Below are 17,980 nucleotides of genomic sequence, written 5' to 3'. Positions count from 1 at the left end.
AAAGTCTGGGTGCACCAGTGGTTTTGGAAGATATTTCCCCAGACTCTCTTCCCTGACTCACCAAGTGACCTGGGGCAAGTCTCACCATCCTTATTTGCCTCCATTTCCCACAGGCCAAACTTTCAGAGGAGTCTTTGCTCTCTCAGGAAGGAAATTCAAAATTAATCCACAAAAACAAAAGAAACTTTTTGGATTTTCACCTCTGGATTTGGATTTACACTTGAATTTTATCTCCTATACCTAATTTCACAAGCTAAACTTTCTACTTCTGCATTAGAAATTTCTTTTGTCCCTTTATCTGGGATAGAGTCAAGTCCATACCTTTTATATACATATGAGGCATACTGGGCATTTGCAGTCCATGCTAGGCATGGAAGAGTGACCACTCATGATGTAAACATCCACAGCTCATACCTCATACATTCCTACCTAAACTGATTATTCATTGCCACAAATCTCACAGAAGTGACCCTTGCCATCTCCCACTGGGGAGGTTCTTTGGGTTGGGTTGGGATTTAGATTGTTTTGGATTTTTTTTCATCCTCCATCCTGGACAAAGCATTCATGATCTCAGGTCATAAATGCTGAGACTCCCAGTTTTTTTCTTTTCTCCTTTTACTGCCCAGCTGACTCCAGATGCAGAAACATTAATGATTATTTTAACAAAAGAGCAAAACTCTTTAACCCAGAGCCGTGCATGGCACCACTGTGGACACTGACAGCCAGCAGTGAGCTGCTAAAGAGATTTTGGATATTGGTTCTTCCCTTCTCCTGAAAGCAGATTTAGCAACACCCACAGCCACGACACCCACTTAATTCTGTGAGAAAAACACAACTTTCCATGGCTGATCTCAACTTGTCTCATGTAGAGACTGCTCTCAGGCACAGCTGTAGCCTGGCCCTGTGCTCCTGGCAATGCACAGTGCACCTGATGGGCTGGAAGACATTTCTGGTTTATAAATAGGTTAAGAGCTGACCTTCCAACCCACATTTTGGCGAAGTCTTTCATTGGATAATTACAGCCCTCTGAATCCAGCCATCCCTGCAACTCTTATTTTAAAATTATAGATGTCCCATATAGAGAGCCTCTCTCTTCCAGATGTTCTTGTTTGGGTAGGCAAGGTTTAAGAATGGATTTGCAAAAACGCTCACATTGGCCTTACTCTGCTCCCACTGCAGTCACAAGAGCACAAGACTGGAATAGATTTCCTGGCAAAGAGGTTATAAAATCCTTGCCATAAAGTCAACAAAAGTTTCATCACTAACTTCAGTGGAAGAAAAGAGGCATCAATTATGAGTTTGCTGTAAAATTTAACACTTGATCTAAGAAGACAGAGATACAGAAGTGCATTAAAATAACAAGTTAAATTTAAAAGAAAACTTGTGAAGTTGAAGAGGTCAATGTGAGGTTAAGGAGGTACATAAATCAGAATTCTGGGTTCAGCATGCCTGATTTATGTTTGAAAAACAAATTCTGATCTTAATTCTGAAATTTGTGAGACATATTTAATACCCCTGACTCAAACCCAAAACATGCTTACAGACTGAACTCAGTGCTTTATACTCCTGTTTTTCAGAGGTTTTTTCCAACAGCTTGCTAACTTGTTTGTATACCAACAATCTTCAAAGCCAGCAAATCATCAACTCAGAGTGGACATGCAGAAAATATACTCTTCCTAAAATAGAACTACTTGTTTTTGTTGATCCATTGAGATTTGTATAATTCAAAATGAATTATTTTCTTTAAACTGCTGCATAATAACTGTAATCACACCTCAGACAAGTCTCAAAAATAACAACTGTGTATTTATGGCCTTTAGCAGGGAGCAATCTTGCTGTGTTCCTGTTAAATACAAGCTTTCTGTCTCCTTTAGGGGTGCCAATTATAGCAAATGATATAGTAAAGGTATTAAAAATGTACTAGGTATTTATCCAGGTTTAAAATAAACAGTTTTCAAAAAGCTAAAATTTTCATATTTACAAACAATAAAAATCAAACTAAAGACCAAAGATAGAATAATCCCATATCAGGGATCAAATTTGCTGTGTGGGAGCATGGTAAATCAGTTCCTAAAAATGGACAAAATAAGGTTTTGTTTCACACTAAGGATGTTTCTGACAAATACTCTACATTATGGGAAAACAGGAAGATAAATGATGCTATTAATCACCAAAATCAGCTACACCAGCACTTGTACTGCTATCAGAATCTCTCTTGAGAATGGAAATACCCCATGGGCAGACATAGCCCGATGGGAAATTTACTCCCATGTTGGAATATCCGTAGCCCCTGCTCTGCTCAGTCCTGCCTCAAGGGAATGACTATAAATCACTGGGGGATCATAGGAGGCAGCAACAGGAAGGGCCTGAGATCATTGCATCCACATGCCTGGGTGGTTTCTCTGTCAATTACTTGATTTGCATGGAGTGGGAACAGAGCCCACATGATCTGTGTGTACTCCACAGGGCCATGCAGGAGCCACCCTGTAAGGGCCACTGCCTCCCAACAGCTGCCAAATCTAAGATGGATTGGTATGCTCTATTCAAAACTGAAGAAAAAGAATCATTAAAGTTTAGATAATTACTGTATTCAATTCATAAATCTCATTAAAAAGTCGTAAGTCACCAAGGTTGCTCCTCCCACATACACAACAGTGTTTTCAGGCTCTCCAGTGTGCTCTAAGCACAAGTGTTCCTTCTAGAAATTCAGGTAATATGTCTCATGGATTGTTTTGCTTCTTTCACACTAATTTGCAAACACATAAAAATTTCCAAAACTCAAAGCCTTGTGCATAACCTGCTTGAATAACAGCATTGCATGTTTAGAAAATAACAACAAAAAACATATAATTAAAAACCCCATTTTCTTATCTCTCCTAGCTTACAGCTGGCTGCAGGAAGTTCCATCTCAAACCTAATTATGAGACTTGGCTGCTTTCTCTTTGTAAGACAGTCCAAGATGTTCACACAACTGAGCAGAGCTGTTTAAATACCAACCTAAGTAAACCAAGACTGCAGGATGACATATGAGCATTTTCAGCATGGGCAGTCTTAAAATAACATCTGTTCTCCCATTGCTAAAGGTCACAGATTGTACCTGAAACTCCCCACAGATGGTTCCATGCTCAGTGTCATCACAGCACATGAACTTCTACAGGGGAAAAAATGCTCCAAACCTAACAAGCTGGACTTTCTCAGTCAGCTCAGACTATCAATTTTTCAAGCATCACTTGTGAGATCACAGAAACTGTGTGGAAATCACAACAGACCAGCAGGAGCCTGCTCTGCTCCATGCAAAAGATGCATAGAAGAAAATGGAAGTGTTCATTCAGTTAAAGATGAAAACCATGCACTGAGATAAACACACTACAGCCTGGATATGAGATGACTTGGAGAGTTCAGCCTTGCAGCAGAAAGGCTTTTGCAAAACTTGCTGAGGCAACAAAAATCAGTGAGAATTCAGGTGAAAGCCATTGTGCACTTCACCTCCCTCCTGCTAGAGATCAGTGGGCTACAGGCACTACAGAGCACCAATTCCCTTTTTTCAAAGGCTAATGAATGTTAGAAACACAGTGTTGTTTGTAGGGGCAATAATTTGGGAAAAGCCCACTCTAGCCTCATGCTTTTGAGAGAAATCACAGGGCTGCAATGCGCTGCTGGATGAACATTCTGGTACAAGACAAAGAACAGGAAGAACCTTGACCCTCTCCTTTTGCTGGGTCTCTCCCAGGATTGGCCTTACATAGGGAAGGGACTTTTCTTGCATCTCCCTAGTGGCTGCAGGCTGTTCTAGGAAAAGACATGAAAAGAAGTTGCTCCTGAAAATTATTTTTGTCATTGCAGATTCTCGACATTTTATGGGGATTACTGTTGAGGAACTTCCTCAAAAGCCCAGACCAGGGAACAGAAAGAAAATATATATCCCCTCATCACCTTCAAAGGTACTTGAGAGTGGCCTCAGAATGACATTAACCAGCTCCCTCTGCAATCCTGGATTTGTATGTCCAGCTTGGTCCCTGACCTGATCCTCCTTCTCAAAGGCTAAAATTTCCTTTCTGCAATCTTCCCCCTGATCTGAATATCCTGAAGGCTGGACTTGCCAGGAAAGACTGAGGTGAAAAGGCACCTTGTCCTTTCCCATCTCCTTTCTCATCCTGCCCCATTCAGCAGCCCCATATTTTCCCTACCCTAACTTTTGCTATCCATGTACTTGTAAAAACTTGTTGAGATCTTTCTGTTGCTTTATGGTCCTACAATGCCACCACCCTCTCTGTTGAGAAGAACAATGAGTAAAACAGGCAAAGCATCTACTTCCCACCAGGCTGAAAATAAGTCTGCTTGTCTGGGTTCCTTTAAAGCACGCTGGGGCTGCAAACACCACAGATTTTGAAAGGAGCAGCATTGTAACTGCAAATGGGAGGAAGCAAAGTCTGGGCACTCTGTCCTGAGCATTGCAAACTGGCTGATGCAGAAATGAGGCAGTCAGGGCATTAACTTTCAATGAAATGTAAGCCTTAATAGAGCTCCAGTTAACTCAGGCTCTAGATCGGACATAACATTAATTCACAATCTCACAGAGCCTTCTGGCAAAGTATGCAAATTTAAGTATTTTTCTGATCTTTTGATGAATTTCTATTTTTCATATGTATAGATACACTTACATTCACACACACACACATCTACTCATGGCAGTGCCCTTTAATCAGTGACATTTTCTCACATTCACCATCTGGCTACCACAGAGCAGACAGTAATTTTTTATCCCCATGTACAAGCATTACCAAAATGTACAAAATTCAGTAAATGCTAGTAGCTTTTGTGTGATGCCCAGCTCTAAAACAATTTATCTTCTATAGCACATATCAATATAACATACAATCATAAATTGTTTGGAAACAATGTTTTTGAAAATTTTCTAAAACTTCTGACAACACAGCCCAGTTCATAATCTGACCAAAATAAGCAGTCTGGTACTTTTACTATCAAAATGAGGCAGAACAAGGACAGATGGTGTCCAGGTGCATTTTGAGTGGGTGATATCAGAGGCCCAAAGTGTCCAGGAAATGGGTGCTAATTTGACTTCTAGCCTGGTTGTGTTCTGTAATTAAGTGATTTCTCCTAAATACTATCAGTCCCCAGGACAACCACTCTAACCCAGAATCCTGCATCCCTGTGGGAAGCTCGGCTGGCTTGGGCTGCTTAACCAGAGATACCCATAGTTGCTCTGCATTTGGAAAGATGGCCTGGAAATGGATGTGTGTGATAGATCAGGGTTGTTACAAAGGATGAGCGCCTCACTTGCTGAGGCTGCTGTTCTGGGCAGCCTTAGAGGCAAAAGCAAACAGCAGAAAGACCCAATTTCCTGATTTTCTTAAGTGCTGCTTAAGGCACTGTTTTCCTAGATTTAAGCAAGCAAGAAAAACATAAGAGGAAAATTACAAAATTACTACTAAGCTTCTCTCTGGGAGGAAGAAAGCTTCAGTAAAGTTGTTTTCCAAATCCCAGGGGAAAAATATTCAGCATCCTTGGCAAAGGAGTTGAAGTGCCCAACCTACAGGCCAGGCCTCCTCCACCACCTCCTCAAAGTGTTTCACACACAAATTATTTCTGCTTAACTACAAAGATAGGAGTTTTCCTTCTATTGCATTAAAATGATCATATAAAAATCACAAAGTTTTCTAAAAATAGACCAAACTTGATTATGACTTGTGGTTATGGATATGATGAAAACACAGATCATATAAATTCTGAACCGAGTGTTGAAAATTCTTTGCAAATATCAAGTCCCCTGCATGCTCAGTTGAATAAAGTTTAAAGAAAGATTCAATCAGATTAAATATTTGTTCAGATCAAAGGCAGAGATGGAAGTGACTCCTCAATTTCAGTATAACTGGAGGGTTAAATTGAGTTTTCTAATAAACTATCAATTATTACATAAGCCCATTCTCTTCCTTTCTGTTAGACACGGCATTTTTCACAGTGTATTTCTGGAAAGGACACTTCAGGGAAGCCTGCAGCTGCTGACAATTTGCATAGATTTTTAGGGGTCAGTAGATACAAAGCCCTGAAAGAGAGCAGCTAAGTTTCATTTACTAAGAAGATCCACCCACTTTTGAAATAACACATATGAGTGCCACCAGATTTATTGTATCTGGAAAGTGAAGCAACATCCACACTCATAAATAACTTTTTTCATCAGTCCTGACAAATATTTTGTCTCATGTGGCAGCAAGTGTGAAAAATTAGGTCAGCAGTGTGGACAGGACAGGTCTTTCTTTTAAATGATACACAACTAATGAAAATGAGTAAACATCTAAATGAGTGACCTCATGGGGAGCATTTTCATTATAGTGTGATTTTTCAGCAATATAAACAGGATAGAGGATGAGGGGATTTTTACTGCTCTCTTTATATTTTCGTTTTTGGTGGGGGAAGGTGGGGGGAGATGTTTGGTTTTGGTTTTTGTTGAATTCATAAATTTACTTACCACTTTCTTGCCTGAAAGGTAAATTAACAGGTGGACACAGGTTGGGAATGGTGCTCTTCAAGTCAGCTAAAAGCAGAAAACAATATAAATAATAAATGAACATTGAAAACAATAATACTTCAAGGTTTAAAATGCAATGTTACTCAATATTTCCAGCATTACTTCTCAGACCTGAATGTTGAATCTTCTCCCCACAAACACTAAAAGTAAGGATGCAAGGCTGCTTTGCTATCTAGTCCTTTTGAGCTTGTACATGAAACCAGATTTTCCTAAATTTCTGTATTTATAAACATTTCTACAAATGCTTTTTGAGATGCAGTTATGAACAATTCATTTCAGTATTTCTGTGGTTTTTTCTATGCCCCTCTCTGTATTTGGGTTTCTGCACCAGGAGAGAGACAAGATTCTCTCTGCTTCCAGCAAACTGGAATTTCTCAGAAATATGAATTATAAATAAGGCAGTTTCATGCACAACACTTTCCAAATTGAAGTGCAAATAAGAATTTATCATACACAAAACTTCATATTCATTTCCATATAAAAACTTCTCATTTGCCAATACTTCCCATAAATATTTTACAATCACAAATAATAAAAATGAAGCTTTCGCTGTGCATTCATATTTTGTAGAACACTTTGGCTAGTCAAACCAGTTACAAATTCTCCACTAAGACACAATAAATGACCATCCCTACAGAAGATGATGACAGATCAGATTTTCTGTTAACTTCTTCCAGTATGTATTTCCCATGCATGTAACTGATAAATGTTTCTAAAAACTCAGAGGTTTTCCCATTCACAGCAGTGAAGGATTGGGAAAAGTCTTATCCAAAACGTCTTTGAAATTCTGCTTTATGTTCCTTTTTGACTGAGCTGCAGCTCTGACTATACAAAATCAAATAGCTCATGAACAGGGCTGTGCAGCAGATAGACACACATCAACTTAGCCTGTTATGAAACACAGAGACAGAAGTGCCTTCCTCAAACCAAACTGTGGAATACAGTCACAGACCCTGCATCATGCTAATATCCCACTGCCTACAGTAAATCACTCCTTCAGATTTTACTCATTTTTCTTTTTACCCTCAGAACCTTTTTGTTCCTTTTCCTGGTTCTCAGGCCCTCAACACACAGCAGAACTGATACAAATTTTTTTCTGTAAATATCTCCATTTGCATAAACATCTGTGCCCTGCTGGGTGGTATGGTGGAAACACATCTGTAGTTCCCTCAATGCATAAGGAAATGTCACTGTCTCTCTTAACATTCCCTACTTTGCATACACCAGGGCTCCTCTTCATCATCTCTCTGTCTGGCACGTGAGAAACAGCCTTTATTTTCTGTTGGTTCTTTGTCAACAAGGGGAAAACAATTCCAAGAAATGGAAGTTTATCCAAACCACTGCTGTCCTTCTTTGCTCCACCTTTCTTTGTTTCACTTTTAGCCCTGTCTGCATCACAAGTCCCCCTGCCACCAGGATGCTGCCATTGCTTTAGCAGGGTGTTGTTCCCTTCCTCTAAGTGCCAGACCCTCAGCCCACCCCCTCCCAGCTTCCAAAATGCTTCCATGCTGTCTCTACCCTTTAACAAGGGCTGCCCCACAAGAGGACATGGATGGCTCTGTGGGCACAGGGACAGTGCAAGACTTGAAAAGCTCAAAACTCAGTTTACATTTCTGACACTTAGAGTGTGAATGAAGGTTTTATTTATCAACACTGTAAAATACGCTGTATTGACATAATATCTGATCCATCTCTACACAGCTTTAACTGGATTATCTTTCTATCCCATTCCCTGGACAAAAGATATCCATGCTTTGTGCCCCCCTCTCCTCTCAGCTATCAGCCCTTCTCTACTCTGCAAGAACTAAGGGTATAATCCAGTATAAAAGCAGAAAGAAGTATTCCTTATTCAAAAATTTTCCCTGATTTTGTCAACATCACCAGACCTGCCCCCATGGGGGCTCTCAGCTCAGGAGTTGTATCTGTGTGAACAAGAAACAGGCTGTCCTCCCATAAAGGGAGACAAACTCAGATGGGCAATTGCTTTCCTTATTCTTTCAGTCATGCAAAATCAGAGCTTAAGAAAGTAGAACTAGACCTGCCCAAAAGGAGTGTGACAAATGGGAAGCCCATTTAAAGTTTTCAACACAGTAATGAAGCTTTTCTTTCTCCACAGAAAATAAAATCCATCTTCACTAGGAGTGGTTTTGATTCCTCCCCAGAAAACAACACAACACCTCATAACTGCTCTTCTGTTTAAACACCTGATGGCTTCTTGCTGCTTGAAAAACACAAGTCTGCTTTGGAATTTGGTCTTGATCCTTTCTTTAACCAAAACAACCAGAATGGAATTTTAAATTCTGCAGCAAACCCAAACCTTTTGAGGTTATGCATCCACATGGATGGTAAAATCCTAAGCCCAGGAATGAGAAACAAAGAATGATTTCCTGATCAGGACTGCGCAGTGAGGTAAAATATATTTAAATTCTGACATTGGCCACAAGTTTCTGATAGAATGTAAGAAATTAAATTATGCATCTTTGATGTATTGCTATTCCTTTTCTATTAAAATGGACATCAAATTGCACCCTTCTTTCCTTTGCACATACTTGTTTGCCTTGTCTACTTGAGGTCCTTGCAAATGGGTCCTACAGCTGGAAGCTGGAATTTTCACACACTGAAGCCAAATAATAAACTTCAATGTGCAGAAATCCACTAGAAAGGTCATGTGTCCTGCATCACTTACCAGGCTTTTGATACCAGCCAAATGGGTGTATTTTGACTTCAGCATCTGGTGAAGTGCAGTTTGAAATGTGCCAAGAACTTCTTGTTTCCTCAGCACAGGTCTGGATTCCAAGGCTGTTCAGAGTCACACACACAATCTTCCCACCTGCCAAGGATGCACGTGGTTATAGCAATAAGGAAGAAAATTTTCCTTTTCTAGACAGTGTTGTGAAGAAAAAGAACACAGCATGGCTCCACTGAGTGTTAAGTGAAATTCAACCAACTTAGAAATCAAAGGACGGAAATACCTGAAATGAGGCAAATGATTGAAACTAGTGCTGAAAAATCCCACTGAATTCATTGTGAGGGAAGGTGGGTACCAGCATTAAAATCCATTATAATCCAAATCACAGTGAATTTCACTGAGCAAAGGTCACAACTCTGAGCAAAGAGCCCTTCCATGTTAATGCAATCAAAAATCTGCATGTATTTTGAAACATGTTCCCTACTTACATAAAGATAAAAATTCTTTAAAAGCTCTAGTGTAAATAATTTTGTTCCTGAAAACTATGGAGAGTTTGAAACACAGTTTGATTGAAGATTTCAGCTCATGTTAAAATCACTATTGAAAGATCTCTTGAATAAATGAGTGCCAAGACTGGATGTCTGAAATGTCATAGATATTAAATAATAATCAGATAAAATAAAAATGGTTCCATTTTGCGTGTTGGGCACCTTAAATTTTTCTATTTATTTTAGAAGTACTTCAAGAAACTCAAAATCATATTCAGTTAAGACTTCAGATTTCACATGATCATATGGAGGCATGAAAACTATCAACTATTTTTTATTTGCACATTAATTCTTATCCAAAACACACTGGATTAATTTTATAGGCCATTCACTTTTGACCAAGTGAAAATTTTGTCTGCTCAACAAAAAAAAAAAAAAAAGGAATTAAAAATATGTATTTCTGAAGCGTTTCAAATTCCAAAATGCATTATAAAACCAGCCCATTTAATGACCTCAGGGAGAGCTGATTAGCACATGACTCCACCAAAACCAAAGTTACAGATTTCAGTGGCCTAAATCTGAATTTGTAATAACATATTAAAATCCTTTTAATTGACTTTGAGCTGGGTGGTACCCAGTTTCAAACACCAGCTGAAGACTTTCCTCCTCAAGCAGAAGACTAAAATTTGGGAGCAGAGAAGATCAGACAACCAAGCAAGCAAAAAGGCTAAACTGCCCCAGAATATCCACAGACATTATGTGCTTGCATGCACCTAATTTCAGTAATATTTAGGTTTCAGAGTCCTTTAGGCTTTAAAAAATGAAACAACATAAAAGGGGAAAAAATCACTAAAAGAAATCAAGTAACAGTTTGGAAAATAAATTGATGGATGACAAAAAACTGGAGTTTTATCAGTTTGAATTTTATGCTGTTGGAATTGCAGACTGTTAAGGACTCATTCTCATGATGTTTTCTTAATAATTTCTGAAATGTGGAACATATCATTGGACTGAACGCCTAGATATGGTTATGGTTACCCAAAAAGGTGCTGAAGAGAGGTACATGAGATCTGAAAGGGCTTTTAAAGTGCACTTCAGAGCAAAAGAAGGGTAAAATCAAGATATTGAAGAAAGACTGAAATTATTTTAGAAACAAAAACCTGTCAGCTGTGAGTCATTAAAAAAGCCAAATCCTGTGCAACAGGGATCAGCATCACACCAACGCTCACACTCAAAAAACCTGGGAAAGGAAAAACATGATCCATGAGAACCTGTAGAAATTGTGAACCTTTCACAATAAGGCTGCAGAACCAGCATACACACACACTTCCATACATTTTCCATATGTAGATGAAATTATGCTTGATTAGTATACTTATTAGACTTCATCTATTAATTTAGATAATTATTTTGATATCTGCCCTAAAAATATCAGCCTAAATTGATTTGGTATATCATTGGTAAGGTATTTAACAGGCCAACTGGTAAATAGTAGCATTGTAAGTAACAATTATCATGTCTATAATTAATAATTATACAGATTATTATTTATAACTCAATTATAAATCTCCTTTAAATCATATGTTATCTTTTCTTCATTAAATACTCTCAAACAATGCAATTCTTTGATCAACACATCTGATTTCCTGTATCTGCATAACACAGCCTTGGAATTCCAGACATGGTTAAAATTCCAAGGAGAACAAAGGAACTTTCATGTCCTACCCATCTGAAACAGGTTTTCTGCTCATGTCAGTTTTATTCCTCACTGAGATTTCTTTTACTTTCTGGAATGGTACACGTGTGTAGAAGCTCTTCACAGAACTTTTAAGAGTCACTGGAAGGAAAAAGAAAAACAAAATTGGAATAATCAGTTTAACTGTTGTATACAAAAAATGGCCAAGTAATCAAATGATAGGGGTCCAGCCTGTGTTTTTATGCTGAGCTCTCATTGATTAAAAGATAGTTTCATGCTGTCACAGAAAATTCTGATTTTTAAGCCTGAAGATGAATAAAAAATTACTGAGTGAAGGCTCTGAAAGCTTAGCAAATTACATCACCAAGGAAAGACTTCCAGACAGGCCTTTTGTTGCTGAGACCTGTTGATGCTACTTCTTCCACAAGGCCTTAAACTGGGATACAGCTCCAGACTCGAAGACTCCAGTGTGCTCATGCATTATTCAGCCCATGCTGCCCTTTGGGCTCCCCAAAATGACATGATTGAATAGCTCAGTTCAGTGGACCTTTACATTTGTCACAGCAAAATTACATGTTCCTGTGAAAACAGGCTTGTTTGTCCAGCTTTCTTTCATGTGCCCTATGAGAAAAACATTGAACTTCCCAAGTATCCAAAGAGCAAAGGTTAAAATTCACATCTAAAGCTCTGCATTTGCTAAAAGATATTTAAAGCAAAATAAGAATTACACTCAGTGCTTTCAGTTTTTGCATTATTTAGCTACTGTAGAAATTTTAATGGTAGATTGTGACATTCCAATGATATTCCTATGTCACCCATATTATAAAAAGGGCTAAAACTAAAACACAAATTTGAGATCCCCTTGGCCTCTCCGACTTGGGAATGGCTGATGTGAACAGAGTGAAATTTCCATTCTGAACTGAAAAACCATATCCCAGACAGCCTGACCTTCCCTTGCACCATCACATCCCAAGACTCATTTATACATGCAGACTTTTTATCTCAGAACCAACAGCCAAAAACACTGGCTTGCATTCCCAGGGTTAGAGCAGACATTATACATTCAAATAGCAAAACTTGCCTATTTTATGGTACAGTGTCTGTGGCTGCCAGGGTAGCACAGTTGCACAGTTTCCTGGTATTTGGTTGATGCTGCTGTCACAAATCTGTGCCTCTGGATAGAGGGTACACACAAAGTATTTGTCTGTGGCACTTTGCAGATCTGCCATTCGACAGAACTCTTCCTCTTGGGCACAACCTGGGGAGAAGGTCATGAACAGTTACACACACGAGGGCTCCTTTCCCTCTCTGCTCCCCTTCATGTTTTCAGAGCAAAGCTATCCATCAGCAAACAACTAAAAGGGAGAATTGCAATATTATCCTACTAATCTGCCAATTAATTAATTAATTTAAAGTGCAAGAGAACGAAGGACACATTCTGGCCCCAGTGGCACTCAAGAGCAGGTTTACCTGGAGAGCAGAGTAAAGAAGATCCAGCACAGCTACTTGGGGAGATAAATTCCCCAGCTGTAACAAGCATTACTCCAGTGCATTGGTCTCTCTTTAATATTTCAATTAATAAATATATCTTTCTTTTTTAGTAAATCTGACATAAAAATTGTATAATCATAAGAGAACTCTGCATCAGTCATGGTCTCTAACAAATAAAAAGGACAATAATGTCTATAATGTCTCAATAAGTTTTTTACAAAAAATACTTCTGAAGCATTCAAGCATCACACAAAATTAAACACAACTTTCCTAGAATCAACTATTCAAGACATTTGCTCACAGCAATTTGTTCTGAAGTTTGTCCCAGGGTAAGAGCACACTTTCAGAAAAGAAGCAAAGCTGTCAAACCCATTTCTTAATTACCATGGCAATGGCTCCTATAACATGTGTGTCAATGCTTAATTTTAAACCATTTTAATTTTTTGGCCTCTTACAGCGCAGTCTGTGCACTGTTTAGTACTCTTAGTTCTGACTTCCTGGTAGAGCTAGAAACTCTTCTCCGTTTACGGCATCAAAATATAATTTATCACTAACCCAAATTATCTGCATTTTACCTTCTTTTACCACTACTCCACCTCCCTGTTTGGAGTGGTACACTTCAAGAACAACAGGGCATTGCCCAAGCTGTACCTTTGACTTTTCTTGCCCATGACAGGGGCACCCTGGTGGTGAATTATGGGCACCCTTTCTGCCATGGCAGGCAAAGACTGTAAGCAATAAACAAACATTGGCAATTCCCATTAAAATTTTAGAAGTTGTCTACAAAAAAAATCCTCAAAGTCTAAAGTTTTTACTCAATATTATTATAACACTTGTTAAAAGACTTTATTTAGTTATTATCCCCTGCAGAATAGCAGTCCCCCATGATGCCTTACGTGTGAGACACCACAGCAGAGCTTCCTCAGCTGAGTACTTCTGCCTGAAGACCCAATACTGCTGGTAAGGGAGGGAGTAGTTCTGGTCACTTTGTATCTGGCTGTTGTCCATTAGGTAGAAAAGATCCTTTGTGGAATCTGAGATACAAACAAACAAAGCATTCCACAAAAAAAATTAACTATGATCTGGAATGAATTAAATTTATTTATATATAAAATTCTGCTTTTCTCAGTAAAACAGCTGCAATCATTTTGTAGGGCTAGAATACACCAAAGCCTGCTTTTAATAACAGAATTGTCCACCCACAGTGACTCTCCTGTAGGCAGTGTCTCCTCACTGAGCTGCACTGTACAAAATAGCACTGCCAGACTGTTTCCAACACCCAAAAACTAGATGAGAATTCCTGCTCCTAGAAATTAGAGGGTTTGCTCTACTCTGTCATGTGACACAATATCCTAACAGTGAAGTATGAGGATTCAGAGGATGTTTGTAATTCCTTAATTTATGTTTTGTTAATTCAGAATAGAGCAGTTTCCTTACATTCCCTTGAGAGTCTTTTACACCTCTCAGTCTAAAAAGTTTTCTTGACAAGCTTAATACCTATTTCAGTCATTTAAGCTCATTTCTCTGAATTTATGCTCCCACAGACCACATTAAATAACTCATTTCTGTCACCTGCTTGTGAACTTTAGGCATGTATGCAGTGATTTATATCTCCTGAGCTCCCTCTGAAAAAATCAATCACAGCTATTTTCTTGTTCCCAAATTCATCCCCTTAAATAAGGGTCCAGTATTAAAAGAAATGGACACTCTTCACTGATCTCTTGAAAATTTCTTCCTAAACACTTTCTTATTTATCAAATATCATCAGCAGATCTCAACCCCAGTTCCAACATTGTGAGACTTTGTGAGACTAAATTGTGAGACTAAATCTCACATGCAGTGAAATATTCAGACAATAATGAAAACAGGAAGTAAAGACATGCTGATGATTGCTGTTGAAGTGCAGAAGCACCTACTGGCATGCTGAAAATGCACTGTAGTTTTGACTTTTCTATCAGAAACTAGAAAGGATATGTTACCCTGTGTTTTACAAATTATTATCAAGTGGTAACAACTCTGTAGACATTTTGCCAGATGCATTCATGACTTCCTAAAAAAGGTAACCTATAATTCCTGTTACCTCTCAAGTCATAACTTCAACCTTCAGTTTCTCTTGAACAGCTGGTGCCAAGACTGACATTTAGGGATGGAGGTAAAACTGCATTCCTTGTATAACTGCAGGTTTTAATATCATCAGCCCCAGCAAGGTAAATGGAGAACCCTGAGGGCTGCACTCATGCCTTAGCAGGTAAATGCAAGATAATTTCAACGACCATAGTAAGTGCATTTTTTTTCTCTCTCTTTTTAAGTCTAGACTTTAAAAAGCCCCTAACTGTATAGGAGCTCTGCTAGGTTAATGGACATTTTTAGGTTTTTAATTAGTTTAGTTTATTTTCCTTTTAAATACCATAAGCAATTCACTTCCTTTTAGGATTTTACACATATTAAATCATGTGCTCAGACATTCATCAAGGCTCCTCAGCAAAGATTCTAATTCATTAAAAATTAATCTAGGTGCTCCTCAAACTCCAGTGCTCACTTTCTCTTAGGATTATGGTGCTGAAGGCCCCAGTGAACTCCAGTAACTTCCTACAAATTATTTTGGACCTATACATGACTTCATATAACAAAGAGCAAACACTGGAATAACAAAGGAGCAAAGAGAAGCTCACAGGTCCCTCACTGTAATCATGAATGGAAGAAACACTTGTGACTGCATTTCATCCTGGGTTTCTCTATGCCCTGTATTTACAATCATACTGTCAGTAGTAGTAAATATTTCATTCCTGGGTTTATGTGAAATTTTTTTCTCAGTCAAATAATAGTTCCTGTGCCTCTTCAGCTCTGTAAGTCTGACAGAACAAGTTTCACATTGAACATTTTAACACCTTAATTTCCAGCCTGTCCTGGCAAGGTAAGAATTATAAAGCCAGGCCTATATGTTGAACATCTTTCTCAAAACCTGATCAAGCATCCTGCTTCAGGGAAATCCTCTGGAATTTACAATACCTATACCATAATGAACGTATAGCAATATATGACATTTTCTGGTTAAATTCTGCACTCCCTCCCTGCTCTCTTCTATTGCCTGCTCTGTCTGCTATTGCTCTAATACCTGATAACACCAGATCATCCTTTGTCTCCAAGGCAGCAGCCTCACACAGAGAGGTTTTCATCCGAGTGGCCATATCAGAGTCTGGAATGAAACAGGAATCAAAGAGCAGAGTAATTCCCTTTATCTTTCTTTCACAAGACAAAATAATCCTCAGCTCCCAAAATTGAACAAATATATAAAGTGCACCACCTAGGAAAATTCCTTTGGTAGTTCCTCCAAATTTTGAATCAAGAATGAGTAAAACTATTTCTGTGTAGCTCTGGGGAGCACCTAAACCAAAATGCATTGTTTGGATGACAAAAACAAATGCCATATCCACAGCCACTCTGTATTCAGCATCAGCCCTCTGAAGGCTTTGTGCACTTACAAAGCACAAATTATTATTACAAATCATTTGTGCAATTCCTGTCATGTACATGGTGAGATTCAGAAAAAAAATATACAATTATTCTGCTAATAAACATAACCCATGTAATTAGGTATAAAGTGCCAAATTATTATGGTACTTGGAGACTGATGGGACAAAGGCAGGTGTCTTCATGATATTGTTTTCAAGGATACTAAAATTATCTCAGGCACAAGATTTTACCCAAATTTCATGAAACTGGCAGTAGAAGAATTACTCCAGATTACACATTCCTGCCCAAATAGGCGTCTGAGTTGTGTCTTAATTTGGATAGCTTGAAATGACAATGACATTTCCATAATAGAACTGACTTCTGCCACACCCTACAGTTCATCATAAGTTTTTATAAGAAATTCTGTGAGATAACTTACCTCTCCACAGGTAAACTTCCTGGTAGGTAGTGAGATTTCTTTCTGTCTCTTCTTCCATCAACTGAGAAGCTAATAAAGAAAAAATTTTGTTAGAACAACTGTTTAAATTAAACATGTTTTTTCAATGCTCAGAAATTGCATGGAAAACACATCACTAAGCTATGCATCGCTTTGATAACAATATAAAAGTCTAAGGAAGAAGGTCCCAGGTGTTATGGGGATAGTCTGGGTCCAGGGTGCCAAACTTTACTCAATTTCCTAACATTGCTTTTACCATGTAGGTCTGCACATCTCCCTTTTTATCTTTGCTACAGACTCTACCTTTCTTTCAGATTATTGGCTTGGATCTGCCTGAATTAAATGCTGTAGGTATTACAGAGTGATATATTAAACACAGTCTCAACTTTCATTAATATTCATGTGGCAAAATGTGAGAGGTCCATTTATCCAGCAATACATCCAGCCAGAGAATTCTTATTCTCTTGTGATATGGATTTACTTGATAAAAGCATTGGAGCACAAGGGCAGGCAGGTGAATAAGACAGTGTCTATACAACAAATAGGGAGAATAGATGTAAATTGAGGTAATTCACTTACATCCACTGAACACTTGTCCTCCCAGGGTGAAAGAAAACCTCTTCTCCTTCTCATCATAGCTCACACCTTTACACACTTCCCCCATGGCTGAGGTTGGTGTTGGACTCCATCCTTTGACATTGCAGATCAGCACATCTGGGGAGCTCAGCAAACTGCACAGAATGGTACCTGGGGCAGGAAAAGACAGAGCTGCATCACTGCACTGAGGCTTTGCACCTACCCAAGCCCCCCAGAACCTTCTCTAAGCTCCAGCTAAACCTGCATTAATGAGAGAGGTACCCTTCAGTATTAATACCCAATAACCCCCAAAAAACCTAAATAAGCAAATTAGAATAATATGTTCAAGTTTGAGTGCTAAGGTCAGCTACTCATACTCAAACTAAACATTTATAGCCTTTCTTTTAGGAATTTCAGGCACATACTATTATCAGCTAATAAAATATTACTGTTATCTGGTAATACCCAACAATGTTCTCAGCCCTTCATAGCACCACAAGAGATACATCCAATCATTTGATGGTCTTAAAATCTCAGATTCCGAACAAAACAAAAGCACTTGTACATTTTTACTACAATGGGT

At 38.6% G+C, this 17,980-nt stretch overlaps 1 protein-coding gene across 1 annotated transcript in view; it reads right to left on the bottom strand.

The window, feature by feature from the left end:
• TG (thyroglobulin) overlaps nt 1-17,980 on the bottom strand; it is a 148,797-nt gene that overhangs the window by 80,838 nt on the left and 49,979 nt on the right. The window contains exons 27-35 of the mRNA XM_058804431.1: nt 17,401-17,568; nt 16,804-16,872; nt 16,027-16,107; nt 13,808-13,945; nt 12,502-12,678; nt 11,450-11,561; nt 10,885-10,964; nt 9,234-9,377; nt 6,488-6,553 (exon numbers count right to left, since the gene is read on the bottom strand). Of these exons, the coding sequence (XP_058660414.1) occupies nt 6,488-6,553; nt 9,234-9,377; nt 10,885-10,964; nt 11,450-11,561; nt 12,502-12,678; nt 13,808-13,945; nt 16,027-16,107; nt 16,804-16,872; nt 17,401-17,568 (1,035 nt within the window). The remainder of the gene's footprint in view (nt 1-6,487; nt 6,554-9,233; nt 9,378-10,884; nt 10,965-11,449; nt 11,562-12,501; nt 12,679-13,807; nt 13,946-16,026; nt 16,108-16,803; nt 16,873-17,400; nt 17,569-17,980) is intronic.

The sequence above is a fragment of the Ammospiza caudacuta genome, chromosome 1 (genome assembly GCF_027887145.1).
Source record: "Ammospiza caudacuta isolate bAmmCau1 chromosome 1, bAmmCau1.pri, whole genome shotgun sequence".
NCBI lineage: Eukaryota > Metazoa > Chordata > Aves > Passeriformes > Passerellidae > Ammospiza > Ammospiza caudacuta.
The sequence above is the reverse complement of the archived record's forward strand: the minus strand, read 5'-3'. Positions and strand labels throughout refer to the sequence as shown.